General features: G+C 41.4%; 1 protein-coding gene across 1 annotated transcript in view; it reads left to right on the plus strand.

The window, feature by feature from the left end:
- PDS5B (PDS5 cohesin associated factor B) overlaps positions 1 to 23,210 on the plus strand; it is a 132,209-nt gene that overhangs the window by 16,615 nt on the left and 92,384 nt on the right. The window contains exons 2-5 of the mRNA XM_073662516.1: positions 14,337 to 14,466; positions 19,422 to 19,625; positions 22,060 to 22,146; positions 22,398 to 22,495. Coding sequence (XP_073518617.1) covers positions 14,359 to 14,466; positions 19,422 to 19,625; positions 22,060 to 22,146; positions 22,398 to 22,495 — 497 coding nt within the window. The 5' untranslated portion in view covers positions 14,337 to 14,358. The remainder of the gene's footprint in view (positions 1 to 14,336; positions 14,467 to 19,421; positions 19,626 to 22,059; positions 22,147 to 22,397; positions 22,496 to 23,210) is intronic.

A 23,210-nucleotide genomic window follows, 5' to 3' on the forward strand; every position in this document is an offset into this window, starting at 1 on the left:
TTTAAACACCGCTCTGCTAATTGCGCCCGGTCGGCCGCATACATATTCTAGAATACCCGATGCGTTAGAATCGGGCCACCATCTAGTAATATTAATAATAATCTGGTGGAGATATTATATGCAGTGATCTATTTTAACAATACTGCCAACATCTGATAGTGATTGCTTTCTTGCGGTGGTCAGTGATTTTTACATTGGATTATCTTTTAATATTTGTGTTCTACATCAATGAGCCTTTATCAATTTTATGATACAGTCTATTATTTGGCTGAAGTGTAACTGCACCTTCTCTAATGAAATCTAATTACTGTGCACTCCTAGCCAGGCACTAGTGGCCAAGCTCCATGGAAACAAGCTATACACTATGTAAGATTAAAGCTCTCCTTGTAGGTGTATGGACTCTCGCATACAGATCTGTATCACTATCATGTTCCTTGTGTTCCACTTCAGCCAAGTGGAGCGGTTGGCTCCCCCTGGTGACTCTGGAGCGGAGTGATGGCAGCGGTACTACCCGATCTGTGCATGACAGCCCAATCCTTATTACCATATTGTGAGGTCTTTAGAGTGTGATTCTTTTGGGTTGTCTGCTTTCCTTGGTGACTGGTTCTGGTATATTTTATTCACTTTTTTACATATATACTGGTTCCTGAGCTGCCTGGATGCTTTTTTTTTATTGAACTGTAACTAGGGCTTGTTTTTGGAGTAGGGCTTATATTTCAAGCATACCCCCAAAATACTGAAAAATCATACTGGGGATTATTTTCGGGGAAACATGGCAGCTACACACTTATTCCTGCTCTTCATTTCTTAGATGGCACACAGAACCTGCAACATTAAGAAAATTAAACCGCAATCCTGAGCTGTGTAGCTGTAAATCCAGCTCTGGGCTGAGGTAAAAGACTTGTGCATAGCTTTGCATCAATCTTTTTGTATCCTCCATTCTGTTCACCCACTCCTCCCTCTCCATAGAGTATAATAGGAGGTTTGACATAACACTCACGGCGTTGGCAGTCCATCTTGCTTTGACCAATGTGGTTTTGAGCTTTTCTTCCCTCTCTTGCCTGCTTGATGAGTTCAGGAGCAGATGGAGATGATTTTATGTGCTAGCGATTCATACAAGGTTTGGTGAAAGCGCAGTTCCTTTTTAAAGACAATCTGTCAGGAAGTTCAATCCCCTCACACCGCACATATGGGAATGCAGGTCTTTGAAGTAAAGCTGTTGATGGATTTACCTTTCAATATATTTCTGCATTCCTGGGAAATTAGTGTCTTAATTCTTTTCCTAATGAAATTTGATTTGCCATTTCAGAGAAAAACATTAACAGCCCGTTCTCTGCCCTGGAGTGACGAGTCTCTCCTATTCATGCATGCAGGGAGAGATCTGTCACTCCAAGGGATCGAGTGGGGAGAAGCTGCTGGGCACCCGCCTATCGGACTAGTATCCCATGCGGCTCTGTCACTGGCGGCTTCTAAACTGTTTTAGTCTGAAATGCTGCAGCTTTTCAAAGTCACACATCAGGCTGAAATTACGCAGCTAGTGTCTGATACATGCTGCCATGGATGGGGTAGCAAATATCTATCAGCTGTCAGGTTATTTTGTTTGTTTTTTTTAAATCTGATTTTTTTTTTTATTGAAAGTCTTTGTATACAAAACACGAGTACGCCCACAGGTTGCCGATCGCTCCCACCCCAGCAAACTACAACAACGTATATTTAAGTGCAACATAACCAGTTAAGTGGATTCACAGTTCAGTAAAGGATAGGGTGGCTGGTACGTCCGGTAATATACCATTTGTCAGAATGTTTAATGCATTTCTTCATATGCTGATATAGCGCTAGTAACTTCATGTCAGGTTCCCTTTTAAATAAAATGTATAGAGAAGGTGAAAAATAAGTAATGTAGACCAACTGTCTCTAAGAAATTGGATGTGTGGGGGAGGGGGTGGGTTGTTATCATTTACATGTTATTACTTAAAAACCAATTATGCAAATTGTCTCTTCAGAGAGAAAAAGGATTAGAACTTTAACGCCACCTATTGGAAGCAACAATCCTAAAAGTCAATATCGACTCTTAAATGATATAACTTAGGCTATGTGCCCACGATGCAGAAATTTTCCTGACCATTTCTGCTTCTCCTTGCCAGAAAAATGCATGCGGATTCTATGTGCGTTTTTGAGGCGGTTTTGATGCAGTGATGCGGTTTTGACACGTTTTTTCATGCGTTTTTAAGCGATTTGAAGCCAAATAACGTTAGTGAAAAAAAAAAAAGCCAATAATGATGTAATTTCCTAGTCAAACCCCTATTCACCATTTTGGAAGTATTCAGGATGCCACAAGAACTGCAGCCCCTGTAATTAATATAAAAAAAATACATGTACACATACATACGCTATGCAGACATGTACGCGTGTGTATACATGGGCACACCCCGCGCGCCCCCCCCCCACACACACACACACACTGCTCACCCAATATCCAATTACGGCTCTTTCACACGTCAGAATCTCCGGTACAAGTGGTGATGACTTTTTCCACACATACCGGAGACGCACACAGACCCATTTCAATGTATGCTTGGTCACGCATACGCTGTACAATAATCTTACATTTCAATGTATTTAAAAAAAAAAAAAAAAAAAAATGGGTGGTGTCACGCGTATTTTTAATAACCAGGAGAGGGAAAGCAGACGGCTGAGGGCTGATATAGTCTGCGAAGTAGCCAAGGATCATGGCCCCTTCCCTTGCTATTAATATCAGGCCGCAGCAGTTAGCTTAGCCTTTACTGCCCATTCTACAGGGGCACCTCAAAAAAGAAAAAAAATTACATAGGGTCCCCCTATAAATTGGAGCCAGCAAAGGCTAGGCGGACAGCTGCGACCTGGTATTAATAACCTAAAAAGGGGCCAAGGTTATAGGCCCCCTCCCAGGCTATAATATCAGCCCTCAGCCGCCCCAGATTTGGTGCATCATATTTGTGCGCCAAATCTGGCGCTTAGCCTCGCTCTTTCACGCTGCCCTGGTGCGGTGGCAGGGGTTAATAGTGGTGGGGTTCGTGTCAGCGCCAGCTGCCATGAAGCCCAGGTTAGTAATGAGGGGCGTCTATAAGACACCCCCATTACTAACCTACAAAGAGTTTAAAAGAAAAAACACACACTACACCCAGAAAAAAATTATTTATTTGAAATAAAACACACAATTTTATTTAATTAAAAAAAAATAATTACCTGTCCACGTCCTGCGATGATCTCCCATGCACAGCTGTCACATCTGGAGACGTGACAGCTGTCATGGCTGCTGTAAGCTCACACTGCCGGGGACATGTCCGCTCCCGGCAGCGTGAGCCACTGACTGAAGTCACCAGAGTGCATTCAGTCAGCGCAGCTCCGGAGACCTCGTTTACGGCCCTGTTGTACCGTGGGAATTTCTCACGGTCAGCGGGGCTGTAAAGGAGGTCACCGGAGCAGCGCTGCCTGAACTCCGGTGAACTTGCTTATGCAATGACACAGCTGCTTTACGGCCCCGTCATTCTAGCGGCGGCAGCGGTTTAGAGCGGTCACATTTTATGTGGCTGCTCTAAACTGGAGATCTTCGTGGGACACTCGTGGACTACTACGAAGGGGTAAGGATAAAATTGTGTTTTTTTTTATGTTATATTTTATTACAGGAGATCGATGGCTTCGGGGAATTAGGTGTCTAGGTGAGTATAGGTATATTTTTTTTTATTTTTTACTTCATTTTAGGTGGCAATCGGCAGGCACAGGTAAATTTATTTTAGGCAACCACTGGCCACCAATGAAATGTATTTTTAAAATTTATTGGGGACCAAAAAAAAATGGGGACTGTAAATTTAAAAAAAAAAATAGGTTGACAAAAAAAAAATGTATAGGGGCAAAAATATAATCCTATGGGGGCCAAAAATAAACATATGGGGCCAGTTTAAAAAACACATTAGGGCAATTTTAACAGCCGGATTAGGCTGATGGGAACTACTGCTCCCATCGAGCTGATCCTGCTGGCACTAATGGATGGGGGACAGACATAGGCCGATGGGAGTAGTAGTGTCACGTCGACCTATGTCTGCCTGCACGCAGACACCGCACAGAGCCCACGCATGACCGGGACATTCAGGTCCATCCTCTTGTACCACCCCAGGTGCTCAGCCATGATCCAGGAAGACGGGAATGGTATGGGATTCTCGTCTTCCTGGATTTATGGGATGGCTGCAACGCCCCCTCATGAGGTCACTTCCCATTTGCTGCTGTCTTGTTTTCCAAAATCGCAGCAAATGCGCTTCCAATCTGCAAGTAGCTTTACATATTTGCAGATTTGAAGCGGCTCAGTGCAAGTCTATGGTGGCGAAAACGCAGTGCTTCCGCCAAATAATTGGTAGTGCTGCGTTTTTTTCCCCCATGATAACCGGAAGCGGAAATTTCCGCAGCATGTGCACAGCACATGCGGATTATCATTGGGGAACATGGCAGGCCTTCTACCAAGCGTTTTTTAAGCGTTTCTGCAGCGTTTTTGCTGCTGCGGAAACGCTTAAAAAAACTCATCGTGGGCGCACAGCATTAGGATAAAAGCCAAACCAGAATCTCATTTTGCAGACACTGGTTTCGGGGTGTTGCCCCTCATCAGTGCAAAGTATGAGATCCTATTTGACTAGGTGAGAGGATTTGGGCTAGGATCTAAGGGGTAAAGTTTCCCTTTGTGGAGAGTGACAAGCCAGGTCTAGCATGTCAGAGTGAGGAGACTTATAAGAAATGCATGTTCCTCTGGGAAATTAAATATGCAAATTGTCTCTTCAGAGAGGAAGAGGACTATTAATTTGAATTTAGATTCTGCTATGTTTCAGTAGGATGTGGATAAGCCTTTCATTACACTGATCATTCATTCTTAGAATGACAATTAAGGGAAAATGCTTGTTTATATATAACCATCTGAATAATGGCAGACCTTATGAGGGGGGGCATGTATACCAGGATTTGGGGTGGGAGGTATGAGGGGGGCCATGCATACCAAAATTGGGGGGGGGGGGGAATGAGGGGGCCCATGCATACCAGGATTGGAGGGGGGACCATGCATACCTGGATTTAGGGGGAATGAGGGGGGACCATGCATGCCAGGATTTAGGGGGAATGAGGGGGGACCATGCATACCAGGTTTGGGGGGGCCATGCATACTAGGATTGGGTGGGAATGAGGGGGGACCATGCATGCCAAGATTGGAGGGGGGACCATGCATACCAGGATTTAGGGGGAATGAGGGGGGGCCATGCATACCAGGATTTAGGGGGAATGAGGGGGGACCATGCATACCAGGTTTGGGGGGGCTATGCATACTAGGATTAGGTGAGAATGAGGGGGGCCATGCATTCCAGGATTGTGGGAGAATGAGGGGGGCCCTGCATACCAGGATTGGGGGAGAATGAAGGGGGGCATGCATACCAGGATCAGGAAATCTACCAGTAGCTGCTGCTGCATTTCTCACCCTAGGCTTATACTCGAGTCAATAAGTTTTTTCAGTTTTTTTGTGGTAAAATTAGGTGCCTCGGCTTATACTCTAGTATATACGGTACTTTTTTTGCTCTAAATTCTTCAAAATGGCGCACGATTCTCATGAATTTGGTGCAAAATAAAAAAGGCATCTTTGGTTTTTTTTTTTAACTGATTTTTGCATCTTTTTAGCTCCCAAATTCTCATATCCTTTAAGTTACACACAAATCTTACTCCCGGAGTACCAGAGTGAGATGTGCCATTTGGTTAGTCACATTTTATGAATCTGTCTAAAACATCTGGCAAAGCAAAGGATGTTGAGGAAAAATTGAAAATCAAAAACTTAAAGACCTCTTAAAAAGTGGTGCAAAATGGATAGAGAATAAGGTTCAAAAGCAAGAGTCACTGATAATAGCAAGTTACTCCAGAAAAGTGGAGAAACAGTAGTGATGAATTGGGGTCATAGACATAGTGAGTGCCTGCACTGTGAACACGTAAGTATCGGGGTTTGAAGGTGCATTTGCACTGAAGATGACAGGGTTGAGGAAGCAGAAACATAATTATCGACGTGACCATCACCATCTTGATTACTATCAAGGTTGTGGCACTGCCGTCTAGGGTTTACGCCTCTAATTCATGGGCACCTGGGCAGCATTTGGCCTGATAAGGGGTTGGCCAAGACTGATCTTGATCCATCATTAGTATCTGCCCATTATTCTCTTATAAGTTCTATTTGTGATTTTAACAAACAGAACTTGTACCCATTGTAGTCTGTTGCCGGTCACCTAGCCCAAGTTTTATGCGGACTCTAATGGTCTGCAAAAATAAAAAAAAAACGGGACTTTGGTAAGTTTGATCCTAATCTAAGAATATTTAAAGTAGTTTTACTACAAAACTGTGGCAAAAACTGATGAATCAGACACAAAGTATTCGGAGGACACCAGTTTGAAGACTACCAGACTCCAGATTTCGCAGTGCGCCACTCTGATAAAGTGTGCTAGGAAATGAACCACACTACATTTACCGCCATTTCTTCTAAAAGCAATTATGTTGTAAAACTGGTATACTCACATTTCTTCATGACTTGTAGTACGGACTGTAGTGCAAAATACCTCGCCTCTGCCTTAAATATGCAAGATGAGTCACCATGTGGAAATATGACAGTCAACATTTCGATCTCTCTCAGACCTTGCACATGGTCAGTCAGCTCCTGGTTCTGCTATGAGCCATAGGACATAGGCCGTGATCAAGGTCTTGGACAGACCCAAAACTTTTGATAATATAAACCCTACACTATTAATTGGGTCCTTTGGTCTATTTATGATGTACTACTGTACCTCTACATTCATATATATATACAGTACAGACCAAAAGTTTGGACACACCTTCTCATTTAAAGATTTTTCTGTATTTTCATGACTTTGAAAATTGTAAATTCACACTGAAGGCATCAAAACTATGAATTAACACATGTGGAATTATATACTTAACAAAAAGTGTGAAACAACTGAAAATATGTCTTATATTCTAGGTTCTTCAAAGTAGCCACCTTTTGCTTTGATGACTGCTTTGCACACTCTTGGCATTCTCTTGATGAGCTTTAAGAGGTAGTCACCGGAAATGGTTTTCACTTCACAGGTGTGCCCTGTCAGGTTTAATAAGTGGGATTTCTTGCCTTATAAATGTGGTTGGGACCATCAGTTGTGTTGTGCAGGAGTCTGGTGGATACACAGCTGATAGTCCTACTGAATAGACTGTTAGAATTTGTATTATGGCAAGAAAAAAGCAGCTAAGTAAAGAAAAACGAGTGGCCATCATTACTTTAAGAAATGAAGGTCAGTCAGTCCGAAAAATTGGGAAAACTTTGAAAGTGTCCCCAAGTGCAGTTGCAAAAACCATCAAGCGATACAAAGAAACTGGCTCACATGAGGACCGCCCCAGGAAAGGAAGACCAAGAGTCACCTCTGCTTCTGAGGATAAGTTTATCCGAGTCACCAGCCTCAGAAATCGCAGGTTAACAGCAGCTCAGATTAGAGACCAGGTCAATGCCACACAGCGTTCTAGCAGCAGACACATCTCTACAACAACTGTTAAGAGGAGACTTTGTGCAGCAGGCCTTCATGGTAAAATAGCTGCTAGGAAACCACTGCTAAGGACAGGCAACAAGCAGAAGAGACTTGTTTGGGCTAAAGAACACAAGGAATGGACATTAGACCAGTGGAAATCTGTGCTTTGGTCTGATGAGTCCAAATTTGAGATCTTTGGTTCCAACCACAGTGTCTTTGTGCGACGCACAAAAGGTGAACGGATGGACTCTACATGCCTGGTTCCCACCGCGAAGCATGGAGGAGGAGGTGTGATGGTGTGGGGGTGCATTGCTGGTGACACTGTTGGGGATTTATTCAAAATTGAAGGTATACTGAACCAGCATGGCTACCACAGCATTTTGCAGCAGCATGCTATTCCATCCAGTTTGCGTTTAGTTGGACCATCATTTATTTTTCAACAGGACAATGACCCCAGGGCTATTTGACCAAGAAGGAGAGTGATGGGGAGCTACGCCAGATGACCTGGCCTCCACAGTCACCAGACCTGAACCCAATCGAGATGATTTGGGGTGAGCTGGACCACAGAGTGAAGGCAAAAGGGCAAACAAGTGCTAAGCATCTCTGGGAACTCCTTCAAGATTGTTGGAAGACCATTTCCGGTGACTACCTCTTGAAGCTCATCAAGAGAATGCCAAGAGTGTGCAAAGCAGTCATCAAAGCAAAAGGTGGCTACTTTGAAGAACCTAGAATATAAGACATATTTTCAGTTATTTCACACTTTTTTGTTAAGTACTTAACTCCACATGTGTTAATTCATAGTTTTGATACCTTCAGTGTGAATGTACAATTTTCATAGTCATGAAAATACAGAAAAATCTTTAAATGAGAAGGTGTGTCCAAACTTTTGGTCTGTACTGTATATATAATATTATATTGATTCCATGCACAGAGCACTTTTGCTTTTTATTTTTTCATCAGTCTTGTCCATGGGTTCATTTATGATGTATTAGCATATCCATTTAATCTGGCACATCCTCTATTCTCATTTTTATCTTTCTGTTTTATAATTGTCTGTTTTGCAATATGTTTTTCAACGTTATCAACTTTATTAATGCAAAATCAATTATTCAGACCAAAATGTTGTCTGTCCTTTCTAATGCCACATGCTAACTTATCAATAAAACTATCACTGCGTGTTTGAGTGCTGCGGCACTATTATTTGGAGGGATGTCCCCTACTACAGAGCACCACTGTCTTCTAGCTACTAGCGCCAACCAGAAATTTGATTGATCTTTTAGTACTGGCGGACCATATGCCCAGGTGTTTGCATATGCCACATTTTTTGTTCCATTCGCTTGAATATATTGTGTGTATTATGCTGGTTATGACTTGCTACATTATTTTTAACTAGCTCTGTTTCTAATTAAAGCCATTATATCATGAAGACTGTCCCTTTCCATATTTATTTATTTTACTCAGTTATATAGCGCCATTAATTCCGCAGCGTTTCACAGACATCATCTCCACTGTCCCCATTGGAGCTCACAATCTAAATACCCTATCAGTATGTTTTTGGAGTGTGGGAGGAAACTGGAGAACCAAGAGGAACCTCTGACCCCAGCGCTGCAAAGCAACAGTGCTAACCACTGAGCCACCTGCTGCCCTATGTCTTATGAGTTCTCAGGGGCATCATGGGGGCGAGTGCCCTGTGTGCACCCAATATTGAGGCAGAATGGGATGAGCAGCTCATCCTGGTGGACATAAGCCATGCTTGCATTACATGAATGGCCATTTACCTTTTGTGGCTCCTATGCAGCTATTCATTCTGATGGTTATCTAGTATTTATTAATGAAAATGTAGTTAAATCTAAAAGTTGTAAAGTAGAAAATAATCATTCCCAATACAAGACATCCTGCCGGGCTGAAAATAAGTGATGCAAAGTACATTATATATTTTTTAATTTCTCCGTGGTTTACTCCTTTGAAGAGCATACACTTTCAATAAATTTTTTTTGTACGCATCCATGCAACCCAGCATGGGGTAGGGGGTTAAAACACAGATTTCAAAGATGTCACATAATCAGGCTGTGTGCTGTTGTTTACTTACAATGAAGGTTTTATCACGAGGACATTATTATTGCTGTGACTAGCTAGACGTGAGACTGATCCGACTGCGGCCCCTCCTGTGATAAGCAGCTCACGGTCAATAGACTTTGTACATACAGAGCCTGGTGTGGGCTGAGTAAGCTTTGTCAGCTCTGCTTTATTACTAAATCTAAAAGCTCTGATTGTGTCAGAACGGCTGCACCCAGTAAACTAAGTGATACATCACTGGATTCAGGGTCTTTGCCTAAATCAGGCTGCTCTCAGATGAGGTAGCAAAAACCTGCTGAAGGATTCCCTTTAATGACTGACTGAAAAGATGACACCTAACAAGTTACTGCTTTGGTCTCGTCATCAGGCATGATTTAACACAACATCTGAAGAGTTACATACACCACAGCACATAGAAGTATAAGGCTATGTTCACACATCGTGTTTTTTTCAGCATTTTTTTTTTATGCGTTTTTTATGCAAATTTTCAGCTGTGTTTTGCAGTACCAGCAAAGTCTATGAGATTCCAGAATTCTTAATTCACACATCATGTTTTTTTTTTTGTTCAGGATTTTGTGCCTTGCATGTTTTTTTGAAAAAATAGATCATGTCATTTCTTTCAGTGTTTTTTCAGCGTTTTTCACCCATTGGAAGTAATGGGTAGTGAAAAAACGCTGAAAAACACCTAGTGTGAACATAGCTATCAGATTTTACTGCGTTTTTTGTGAAAATAAACAAGTACAGCAGTATGTGAAACTCATTTATTTTTGTGATTTTACTATATTATCTTGGTCACCGAGAGGGTAGTTTGTATAAGGAGAGTTTAATTAAATTAATAATGTGTACAGTGTAAAAATTGGCTGAGCTACGTGAGAGATTGAACAATACCTGTGGCCCAGAGAGGTGTGAAATTGAACAATGCCTGTACAACGGAATGGCAGAGCATAGTGTGAAAGTAAATAGTGTCATACAAACTCAATGCACTGCCAATGTCTTAGGTAAACTATTCCTGAACAATTCACTTCCTCCCACTGTTACATTTGAAATTACGGTTAATATGGTGTCACATATGTCTTACATTGGTGACATGCGTTAATGCTTCTGTGGTGGAAGCAAAGCTGAACTTTGGCTATGTTCACACATCATGTTTTTTTTCAGTGTTTTTTTGTGCCTAACCCAGAATGAGTTTTTTTTTTCACTGAACTTTATGTACATGCATAACAGAGACTAAAGGACAGTGAGAAAATGCTGAAAAAAAAACAGGGCTGTGGTGTCAGTAAGCCAAACCTCCGACTACAACTCCGACTCCTCAATTTCCATGACACCGATCCCACGACTCCCTCATACATGGCTCAGCTAAAAGTCTAGACCCTTAGATCAGGAATAGGACAGACATTTATAGGACATTTCATAACTTTCCCAAATTCTTATGAAAAAAAATATTCCCCAAAAACTGCATTGAACTACTGTACCCAATTTATTATATATTTTAGGAGTTGGAGTCGGTCCATTTTATACTGACTCCCCCAGCGATGAGTCACGCCTCACTTGTTGTGACGTCAGCTCGGGGTCACGTGATGCCTGTGAGCGGCCACCGATAGCGCCGCTCACAGGCATTATCAGGAACAGAAGGTATTTACAAGAAGTCTTAGGGGCCCCGGGGGGATACACTGGGGGGAGGGAAATAAAGTAGTGGACAACTTCTTTAAAGTTACCTGAAAATTCTCATGTGCATGGTTCTGTGATCAGGGCTACAAAACTGGTTTGCAAAGGTAGATTCCTTATTTTTTAACAAAATTTTCAAAACCACTCGATTTATTGAGTATCGACTGAGTGTCATGGGCAGAAATAGATTCATTTTCATGTCTAGGCATAATATCAATGAGGTGATTATTAATGGTTGTCTGAGAAATTGCCGTAGCAAGTTAAATTAGACGGCGCATACGAAACCTAAGGCTTCAGACAATGTCTACACAAACCATCAGAAGACATTTGCACGACTTTGAGTTACGAGCCAAACGATCAGCTGCAAGTGCTCAATTGACCTCACGCCACTGCTCTCAAAGGTTTGTATGGTGTAGATGGTTATCCTCTTCAGAAATGAGTCCTGCTTTTGTCTTGTATGCAATGGTAGCTGTAAATTAATTTGGAGACTGCTTGGACAATGCCATGAAGGGGCCTTCATGAGGGAACGTCACACTGGTCCTACTCACGGGATTATGGCGTGGTGTTGCATAATATACAATAGCCAGACTCCTTCCTTCATTCCAGATAGACTAACAGCTCAGCATTACATTGATTTGGTCTTGGAGCCAACGGTACAACCATTTTTCCAATGTCCTAGTAGCCATTTTTCAACACAACAATGGCAGGTCGCATGTAGATTGTATTACAGTGAGCATCTTGTATGGTATAAATGTCTCTTCATGGCTTGCCGCGTCTCCGGATCTGTCTCCCATCAAACACATTTGGGACTTATTTAAGTGGCAATTGCAAAAGGAGCTGCCAGCAGCCGATCTTGATGATTTGCTCAAGTGCATTCAGTGTGGCAAAATATTCCTCGGACAACCATTAATAAACTCACTGATAGGAGCCAATGTGTGTAAGTGTGGGGATTTCTGCACATGGTGCTCATACTTGATACTGAATAAATCAGAATGTTTTGAAAATGTTTTTTCCATATGTTAATCACTTGTGTATCTTTAACATGTCTATCCATCCTGTGATTTGCATAATTCCCATGACAAGTCTTCCCCTGCCATATGAACTTGTCATTCACTTGAAATAGGTCAAATCTGTTTTGGTCAAAGCAAAAGTGGACTGCCAGATGTGAAGTTACACCTCTAATTGTAATGTATAGGGGAGGAGAAGGGAGGAGCAGAGGGAGACTAGACAGGCAGGTCCCGCTGACCTTGGCAAGTGATTTTTCTTCTCTTAGTGCTGGATTCACAGCCATGCAACTCAGTACAGATGAATAATAATCTCCTCTATGCGGCTGCTACTTCTGAATATTTCCAAAGTTGAGAAAATAGTGCAGAATCCCAATGTTTCTGTGCACTGTGTATAAGAGATATCATAGCTGCTAGTCTCCACCCACTAATGCAAAGAGCGCCTAAAATCAGAGCCCACAGAGCGGTATAAGGGAGAAAATCAGGGTACAAGTCATCATACAGTGCCCAGAAATAGGGTTATTCCTCATGTGGGCACACATGACAGCTTAATCTGAAAAGTTACCAAATAGATGATGACACCAAGCATATTTGCAAAGTTAAAGGGGTTGTCCAGTACTTTAGATTATCCCCCGGGCCCCTAAGGATTTTTGTAATTCGCTTACGTTGCAGATACTGCCTGTGAGTGGCGCTATCACTGGCCGCTCACCGGCATCACGTGACCCCCGGCTGCAGCCGGCTCTGACAATCCGCTGACGTTACGACAAGTGCTGGCAGCAGCCGGGGGTCTTTGTCTTCCAGGTGGATGCCAGGCTGTGGGCGGGGTTACACCCCGTGTCACACCCGGCACCCACTGCGCACTCTGCCTCTCCCCATTCATTGGGAAAGCACGCGGTGGATGCTGGGTGTGACGCAGGGGTAAACCCGCTGACAACCCAGCTGCCACCGTGGGGACCCCAGCGCTGAGTCACGTGATGCCTGTGATCGGCCAAGGATAGCACCGCTCACAGGCAGAAAAAGCAACGTAAGGTATTTGCAAAAATCCTTAGGGGCCCCAAGGGGATACATTGTGTGTGTGTGTGTGTGTGTGTGTGTGTGTGTGTGTGTGTGTGTGTGTGTGTGTGGGGGGGTTCTTGAATGTTCCCAAAAAACAGCAGCTCCATCATTTCTATAGTGGTCGTGTACTCAGGGCTGTGGAGTCAGTAAGCCAAACCTCCAACCCTGACTCCTCAGTTCCCATGACACCGACTTCGACTCCCTCATACATGGCTCATGTGTAAGTGATAAATTTACTGTAGCACAGATTCATCTCAGCTAAAAGTCTAGACCCTTAGATCAGGAATAGGACAGACATTTATAGGACATTTCATAACTTTCCCAAATTCTTATGAAAAAAATATTCCCCACAAACTGCATTGAACTACTGTACCCAATTTATTATATATTTTAGAAGTCTGAGTTGGTCCATTTTATACCGATTCCGACTCCACCAAAATGGACACGGACTCCAATTCCACAGCCCTGCATGTACTGCAGGACAACCCTTTAACTAGAGGGTGAAACTGTAGTATTTGGCCTGTGGCCACTGTGGTTTCTTCAGAGCTGCTCTGTTTCAGGTATCTGATCAGATATTGATAACCCATCTCCTGGAAGGTAATGGAGCAGCCATCCCAAAGTCCTGACCTGAGTCCCATTTGAAAACTTATTGAAAAAGTGTCCAAGAAAGGAGGCCTACACACCAGACCCGAAATTTCAGCAACCCAAGTTAGTTTATTTAAATGCAATGGTACCAAATACTAACCACGTGCATAGAAACTGCTGAGCCTCTGGGAATATGATGAAGGAAATAAATTCTGAAATCATTGCTTCTAGTATTATTCGGACCTGTCGCATTCCTGCGTTATAGTAGTGATCCGAACTGACCTAAGAGGGAATTGTTTTGATCAATGTGACTGTGGTGTATGTAAACTTTATGACTTCAATTGTAATTTTTTTTTTAAACCAAAAACAAAACATTTTTGTTTCTCCCTAGGACATCAACACCCTGTGCCACCATGGCTCATTCGAAAACGAAGGGCAACGATGGGAAAATCACGTATCCACCAGGGGTCAAAGAGATCTCCGACAAAATTTCAAAAGAGGAAATGGTCAGACGACTCAAGGTAAGGTCTGGGTTTCCATCTTCCAATGTATTATAAACGTACATTATTATAATGTGATGAATGTTTGTGTATACTGTACATATGTATTAAATATATTAGGCATAATAGTTTGAGTTTTTTTTTTAACTCTGTTTTTTTATGGGTACATGGTGGAAAACTTTTATATAAATAAATATATAAAACAAGGGAAAATAGCTACCTAGTCCTAATGTTATGGGTGCAATGCTTACTCAAGCAACCAGCCAAGAAGCCTCCAAATGTAGAAAAAATTGTTTGGAAGCAGCACTCTAATGGAAATTAGTGGAAAAAAGTGGACTTTATAAACACAGATACATGCAATGTTTCAGTTTCTCATTTGGAACCTTTCTCAAAGCGCCATCATATTCCACATCACTTTACAGATATTATCTGCACTGTCCCTCACAATCTAAATTCCCTATTAGTATGTCTGTGAAGTGAGGGAGGAAACCCATGCAAAGACTCCTTCTATATGTTTTCTTAGTGGGATTTGAATCCTGGACCCCAGCATATACACACATGGTCAAAATTGTTGATACTTGTCGTTTAATGAAAGAAAAACCCACAATGGTCACAGAAATAACTAGAATCTTACAAAAGTAATAATAAATTAAAAATCTATGAAAATGAACAACTGAAAGTCAGTGATTGCTTTTCACCCCTGCTTCCACATAATTAAAAAAAAAAAAAAAAAAAAAAAAAAAATTAAACTCATGAAATCGGCCTGGACAGAAATGATGGTGGTTCTTAACTTAATATTTTGTTGAGCAACCTTTTGAGGCAATCACTGCAATCAAACGATTCCTGTAACTGTCAATGAGACTTCTGCACCTCTCAACAGGTATTTTGGCCCACTCCTCATGATTAAACTGCTCCAGTTGTCTCGTGTTTGAAGGTTGCCTTTTCCAGACTGCATGTTTCAGCTCTTTCCAAAGATGCTCAATAGGATTTAGGTCAGGGCTCATAGAAGCCACTTCAGAATAGTCCAATGTTTTGCTCATAGCCATTCTTGGGTGTTTTTAGCTGTGTGTTTTGGGTCATTATCGTGTTGCAAGACCAATGACCTGCGACTGAGACCAAGCTTTCTGACACTGGGCAGCACATTTCTCTCTAGAATCCCTTGATAGTCTTGAGATTTCATTGTACCCTGCACAGATTCAAGACACCCAGTGCTAGATGCAGAAAAGCAGCCCCAGAACATAACAGAGCCTCCTCCATGTTTCACAGTAGGGACAGTGTTCTTTTCTTGATATGCTTCATTTTTCCATCTGTGAACATAGAGCTGGTGTCCCTTGCCAAAAACTTCCATTTTTGTCTCATCTGTCCATAGGACATTCTGCCAGAAACTTTGTGGCTTGTCAACATGTAGTTTGGCAAATTCCAGTCTGGATTTTTATGATTTTTTTTTCAACAATGGTGTTCTCCTTGGTCGTCTCGATCGTGCGATCTGACACTGATGTTCCTTAAGCTTGAAGTTCACCTTTTAATCTCTTTAGAAGTTATCCTGGACTCTTTTGTTACCATTTGTATTATCCGTATCTTTGATTTGTCATCAATTTTCCTCCTGCGGCCATGTCCAGGGAGGTTGACTACAGTCCCATGGATCTTAAATTTCTGAATAATATGTGCAACTGTAGTCACAGGAACACCAAGCTGCTTGGAGATGGTCTTATAACCTTTACCTTTTTACATGCTTGTCTATAATTTTCTTTCTAATCTCCTGAGACAACTTTCCTTTGCTTCCTCTGGTCCATGTTGAGTGTGGTACACACCATGTCACCAAACAGCACAGTGAGTATCAGTAGCCCTATATACAGGCCCACTGACTGATTACAAGATAGTGGACACAACTTGATTTAACATGTCCCTTTTGTCACATTATTTTCAGGGGTACCATCATTTCTGTCCTGGACTATTTCATAACCCCTTAAGGACCTTGTGTTTTTGCGTTTTAGTTATTTGCTCCCCTTTTTCCCAGAGCCATAGCCTTTTTATTTTTACGGTCAATATGGCCATGTGAGGGCTTATTTTTTGCAGGACGAGTTGTACTTTTAAACGCCATCACTGGTTTTACCATATCGTGTACTGGAAAACGGGAAAAAAATTCCAAGTGTGATGGAATTGCAAAAAAAAAAAAAAAAAAAAAAATGCTATTCCACAGTTTTTTTTGTGATTTTTTTACCACGTTCACTGAACACTAAAACTGACCTACCATTATTATTTTCCAGGTCATTACGAGTTCGTAGACACCAAACATGTACAGGTTATTTTTTATTTTAGTGGTGAAAAAAAATCCAAAGTTTGCTAAAAATAAATAAATAAATAAATGGCTTCATTTTCCGAGACCCGCAGCATCTCCATTTTTCGGGAACTGGGGCCAGGTGAAGGCTTATTTTTTGCATGCCGAGCTGACGTTTTTATTGAAACTTTTTTGGGATAAATCCGATGTTTTGATCGCCCATTATTGCATTTTATTGCAATGTTGCGACGACCCAAAAAAATGTAATTCTGGCGTTTCGAATTTTTTTCTCGTTACGCCATTTACCGATCGGATTAATTATTTTTTTATATTGATCGGGCGATTCTGAATGTGGCGATACCAAATATGTGTGTGCGAATTTTTTTTTTTATTTTGAATGGGGCAATTTAAACTTATATTTTTTTACGTTTTTTTTATATTTTTAAAACCATTTTTTTTTTTTTTTTGCACTTTCTGCATGCTTCATTAGTCTCTATAGGAGACTAGAAGCAGCAGTTTTCTGATTGTTTCTACTGCATACAGTCAACGAGCAGATCACCTGTATGCAGGAGAAATGCTCCTGTGCTATGAGCGCCGACTACTAGGTGGCGCTCATAGCTAGCAAGACATGACAACCACAGGGGTCTGCCATCAGTGACCCACGACCACGTGACGGGGTCACTGATGGGCGGGGCTAAGGCCGCGCTTCTGACGCGGCGCTGTTAAATGCCGCTGTCAGAGATTGACAGCGGCGTTTAACTGGTTAACAGCCACGGGTGGATCGCGATTCCACCCGCTGCTGTTGCGGGCACATGTCAGCTGTAAGAATCAGCTGACATGTGCCCGGTTCAGCGTGGGCTCAGCGCCGGAGCCCGCGCTGAACCGGGGGTGATGGCTTATAGCGTACTAATACGTCATAGGCTATTAAGGGATTCCTTTTTTTTTTAAATTCTGTGGAAGCAGGGTTGAAAAGCAATGACTGACTTTCATTTGCTCATTTTCATAGATTTTTAATTTATTATTACTTTTGTCAGATTCAAGTTAGTGACCATTGTGGGGTTTGCTTTCATTAAACGAGGGGTACCAACAATTTTGACCACGTGTGTGTGTGTGTGTGTTCCAAGAGCAACATCTGCAAGAAGTTTGTATGTTCTTCCAATGATTCCGCCGATCCTAAGAGATGTGAATTTCAAACTGAACAATATTTACATGTTCTGAAGACGGAAGTTCTGTAATAAACAATTTCCAGAACTTTACATGTCCTCAGAATAGATCAGCAATTTCAGATCTGTGGGTTTTAATTGCACTTGGGCTGTATTCATTGTGTCCATTTTTTTTTTTTTTTTTTTACTACTTATGTGAGAAATGGACAGTTTTTTTTTTCTGCTGTCCTCTGTGTTGCAGCCTGACTTTTTCTCATGAGTTTTTAAAAACTGATTTATGTACACTCTAAACTTTGTTAGACATTGACTCTCCACAATAGATTACTGTAACACTAGATGGTGGCCCGATTCTAACGCATCGGGTATTCTAGAATATGTATGCGGCCAACCGGGCGCAATAATCTCGCTGATTGGTCGTGGCTGGCGGGCGCGACCAATCAGCAGAGTGTTGTTTAAATTTGGCGCCAATCTCGCTGATTGGTCGCGGCTGCCGGTCGCGAACCGTATTACTGATGACCCGTCTGTGTACTTGTGCTGCCAGCCGCTCATCTCCCGGCTGCATCGCTGCTGACTTCCGTCCGGCAGATGAGCCGCTAACGGCCGCCATCTTTTTCTGAAATCCCGCGTCGCTGATTGGCCGCGGCCGGACCAATCAGCGACGCGGGATTTCCTAGACAGACAGACGGGATAAGACGATTATATATATAGATGGATGCAACACTGAAGTACACTGCATCCAGTGTTCCAAAAATGACCAGACATGCATCAGTTTTAAAAATGGATTAGTATGTTTGGATCAAAGAAGCAAGGAATAAGATTTCTGGCGTGAGGAACGCCAAAGTTTGCCATGAATTAGAAGTGCTGCAGCATCATACCCCCAGTTCACCCTTGGGAGAAACTGGCATAATAAAAATGCCAAAAGTTGTAAAAAACTTTTGCACAACTCCGTGCTTTCTATGCCGGATTTCTGGCACACGAATGTGTGAATATAGTCTAAATATTTTGCAGGCTGCCTTCTAAGGTCAATGGCTTAATGGGTTTATCAGGCCTGTGACTGCAGACTGCTGAAATTGACAGTATGGGATGTGCAAACTATCATGATTCCCTGTAATCCCCCTTGCGGGTGGGCGGTCACATGATTGCATGTATTCAATTTCCATACTTATGGCCACGTGCTGACGTTACTCACCTGGCGTCTCTTAATAGAGAATTTAGAGACGCAGGTGACCGCAAGGATTCAGATCACATCCATAGAGTTATGTGACTGCCCACCTACACATGGGATAGAGGAGAATCGTGACTATGTGCACGTTACGCAATCTCATGATTCGTCAGTCTCATGATTCGTCAGTCTCATGATTCGGCAATCTCATGATTCGGCAGTCTCATGATTCGGCAATCTCATGATTCGGCAATCTCATGATTCGGCAATCTCATGATTCGGCAATCTCATGATTCGGCAATCTCATAGGGTTGACTGCAGAATTTTTGTTTCAGCCTGAGAAAAAAATGTTTTGTGCTTTCTATATTTTTAGATGGTGGTTAAAACCTTTATGGATATGGATCAAGACTCTGAAGAAGAGAAGGAGCGCTATCTGAACCTTGCTCTTCATCTAGCATCTGACTTTTTTTTAAAGCATCCAGATAAAGATGTTCGCTTGCTTGTAGCCTGTTGCCTTGCAGATATTTTTAGGATTTATGCTCCTGAAGCACCATACACTTCTCCAGACAAGCTGAAGGTATGTCACTGTTTTGGCTGCATTCTTCGTTTCCTAGAGAGAACTGTGTGAGAGACTAACAGCCAGTGATTGTGAAATCAACAAGTAGAATTTCTGACCCTCTTAATAATTAGTATTGCAGTATCCATTTAAAGGGGTTTTGCCATGAACAAAGTACATTTTAACGAATAGATCTTTGAATAAAAATAAGTTCCACTGGTCCTGGAACTCTTTGCGATTATACTGATTTATTTAAATGGTTTAAACTGGTACATTAATGGGGGAAGGGAGGGTAGTTCTTTGCTTTTTAATTTTTTTTTATAAATGTATAAGCATCAAAAAAATAAGGCAAACTATGTAAAAGGTTGAAAATGTAATGATTTCCTAAAGCAATAAGGTGAATTTTGGATATTCACATATATATATGCAAGATATTGTGTTATATATGAGGTGTAAATCAAATGTTTAATAAAATGTAAGTTCCACAATTGAATGTGTTTAAATAAAATGTTCCTGTGCTGAGAGAATCTTATAAATGTGCCCCTGCTGTGTACTGTGTAATGGCTGTGTCTGACCGTACAGGAACATGGTCTGATCATACCACAGCTCCTGGGCAGGGGGGAAGCAAAAGAGTATACAGATATTACAGCAGGGGATCACAGCTGATTCTTTTAGTGAGGTAAAATATTTTCCTGCCTGGTTTTAAACAATGTTTTACTTTAAAGAATGAATCAGCTGTGATCTGTCCTGTCTGTATACTCTTTTGCTTCCTCCCCTGCCCAGGAGCTGTGGTATGATCAGACCATGTTCCTGTACGGTCAGACACAGCCATTACACAGTACACAGCAGGGGCACATTTATAGGATTATCTCAGCACAGGAATATTGTTTGAAACCTCAAACTGTGGAAATTATTATTATTCCAAGATCTATTGATTAAAATGTTGATTAAAATAACTTTGCTTGTGGGAAAACCCCTTTAAGTCTTGTGCTGATTTACTCTGCTTGTATAGGGTTTCCCAGATGTGACTTGCCATCACATTAAAATGAAGTTTCCTTCACCGATGTGACAAGTCCATAGTTATGTCACCGCTCTGGCGAACACTAGATTATAGAGAAAAACTGTGGCAGCAGATCAGTGATGGACTGGCATCACTATCAATGCAATTTAGCGGGTTATTGTTATACTTTAATGGGTAAAATTGCATAGTGCTTGGAAAACAAGAAACTTTGGAATTTTACTTGTTAAAAATCCTTTCAGCTCTCAAGAATGAAGAAATGTTTAATTTTATTGCTCGTTGCCCAGGTTACTGGCCACCTCTTCAGTCTTAGTCTTGGCTGCTATTGTAGGCAAAGAGCACAGTGTTATTTCCAGTAGAGCTTGCAAGCGCTCCTCTGCCCATATTTCTGAAACCGGCAATCATGAGACAACCCATTTAAAGGGGATTTTTCACCTCTGCAATCAAATCTGCTACAGACTTGTACTCTGCACAAAATAACAATTTTGGATAATTTTCTCCTAATTTTGTGTTGTCATTTCTTTCATTCCTCCGAGAAATGTATGAATAATATGGCAATTGGGTGTTACTAATCCTCTTGTTAAAGGACGTGTCCTCCCAGTTCTCACACCATCAGCACTGATTGAACTATGTTGGTGTAGAAAACACTCCCAACTGGGAACGCCCAGTTGTCAGTTTATTCCTAAATAACAGAGGAACCGTACAGCGTAGATGTATGTGAGATGATGCTCCAGAATGAATTTGTTACGGTGAATGCAATGTTGTCATCGTTGTCCCATTGCATTAATATAGGAGCAGTGAGCTTCTCTATGCTGCTATATCTGAGGGAAAAAAACAAAGACAAAAGCACAATGCACAAATACCCAAAGGTAAATAGATAAATCGCAAAGTGCATAAAAATGATAAATAATACATGGTATTTAGTTAACATAAATTTTGATCAAAATAATGTAAAAGCCATCCTGCCACGTCACGGCAACCCTTATGGGACAGTCCTAACTCTAATATTAAAACCTTACCATTTGTCAAGTGACATAGATATGGATAAGGGCAGAGAGACTGAACCCTTAGTAGAAGCATAGACCTGAGAGGCAGAATGAACCTTCCATCTCAGAAAAAGGGCGGCCACACCCTTATATGCACATAAGACTACAAAGAAAAAACCTGTGAGTCTGAACTGAAATGTAAATTGGTGTGCATGCAAAATGTAAATGCGTGTTCACATAAGGCCATTATATCTGAGCGGAACATGGTAAATTTATAAATTAAATGTGTATATAAAGGTCAAGTTTTTGAAGATCTTATCGTGTGAATGAAGCCAGAGCTACAGTCTTTTTTTTTTTCTCTTTAAAATTGCAGCCCTTCTTGTATTTTATGTATTGAAATTATTGAAGCTAAGTGTTTACAAGAATTCTGTTTTTTTTTAAATTTCCATAGGATATATTTATGTTCATAACACGACAACTCAAAGGCCTTGAGGATACAAAGAGTCCACAGTTTAACAGATACTTCTATTTGCTTGAGGTTGGTGCACCTGGACAAGCCCTTTAATTTTCACCAAGATTTGGGACAGAAGTCTGCAGTCACTCTGTGACCTCCCACTCCCACTTGTAATACAAGGGAATCGTGACAGTGGGCTTCACATGCTGTCACTATTCGGCAGTCTGCAGTTATACATAGTGACTGCAGACTCTTGTCTCAAGCCTGGACAACCCTTTAATTGTATTTGTCTTCATTAACTAGTCATAAACACATTATTTTCTTCTTCCTTTCAGAATATTGCATGGGTGAAATCTTACAATATTTGCTTTGAATTGGAGGACAGTAATGAAATCTTCACTCAGCTGTATCGCACTTTATTTTCAGTGATCAAGTAAGTGCACAAAAGTAGACATTCTATTTTTATGTATCCCACAAACAAAGGAAATGTAGCCAATGCACAATGTTTCATGTATTACATTTTGTCAGATATCGTTTAATTAAATTTTTAATTGTGCACAAAATCATTCCCGGCACAATGACCAGCATGGCGGGGAATCATTCCAATGTATAACAAGCAAGAGAGCTGAACTATGTCTTTTTTAACGTAAAGAAAAATTTCATATCACCTTTTTGGCATATTGCCTGTCATCCGGTATACTGTGTGTTCTAGTATACATGCAGAATGTATTCATATACTTTTGTGTATCTGATGTATGCCAAACCAATTTATTTATTTATTTTTTTTTAATTCTATTTAAGCTGTATTGTACGTCTTGTCGGCTACAGTTTCACCAATCTGGATTTTTAGACTGGCTTTGCCTTCCACACATCGAGCGTATTCTCTGCAGATGGAAAATCTGTTACCTATCCGCCTCATCTTAACTTATTCTAAAGCTTATGATACATTTATGCCAAATAGACCTCTGAGACCTGCACCTATCTCCAGGGGCTCCTGATCCACCGTTCAATTTGGTCCCCCACCTGTAGTGACAGGAAAGGGGGTAGGAACATGCGGTGCCCTTTCCATTCGCGACCATGTAATTTCATCTATGCGTACATGATTAACCCCTTTAAAGCCCATGACGTACTAATACACGTCTGTGCCC

This window comes from Phyllobates terribilis, unplaced genomic scaffold (genome assembly GCF_046119375.1).
Source record: "Phyllobates terribilis strain yellow unplaced genomic scaffold, ASM4611937v1 Scaffold_2__4_contigs__length_985480577, whole genome shotgun sequence".
In the NCBI taxonomy this organism is placed as follows: domain Eukaryota; kingdom Metazoa; phylum Chordata; class Amphibia; order Anura; family Dendrobatidae; genus Phyllobates; species Phyllobates terribilis.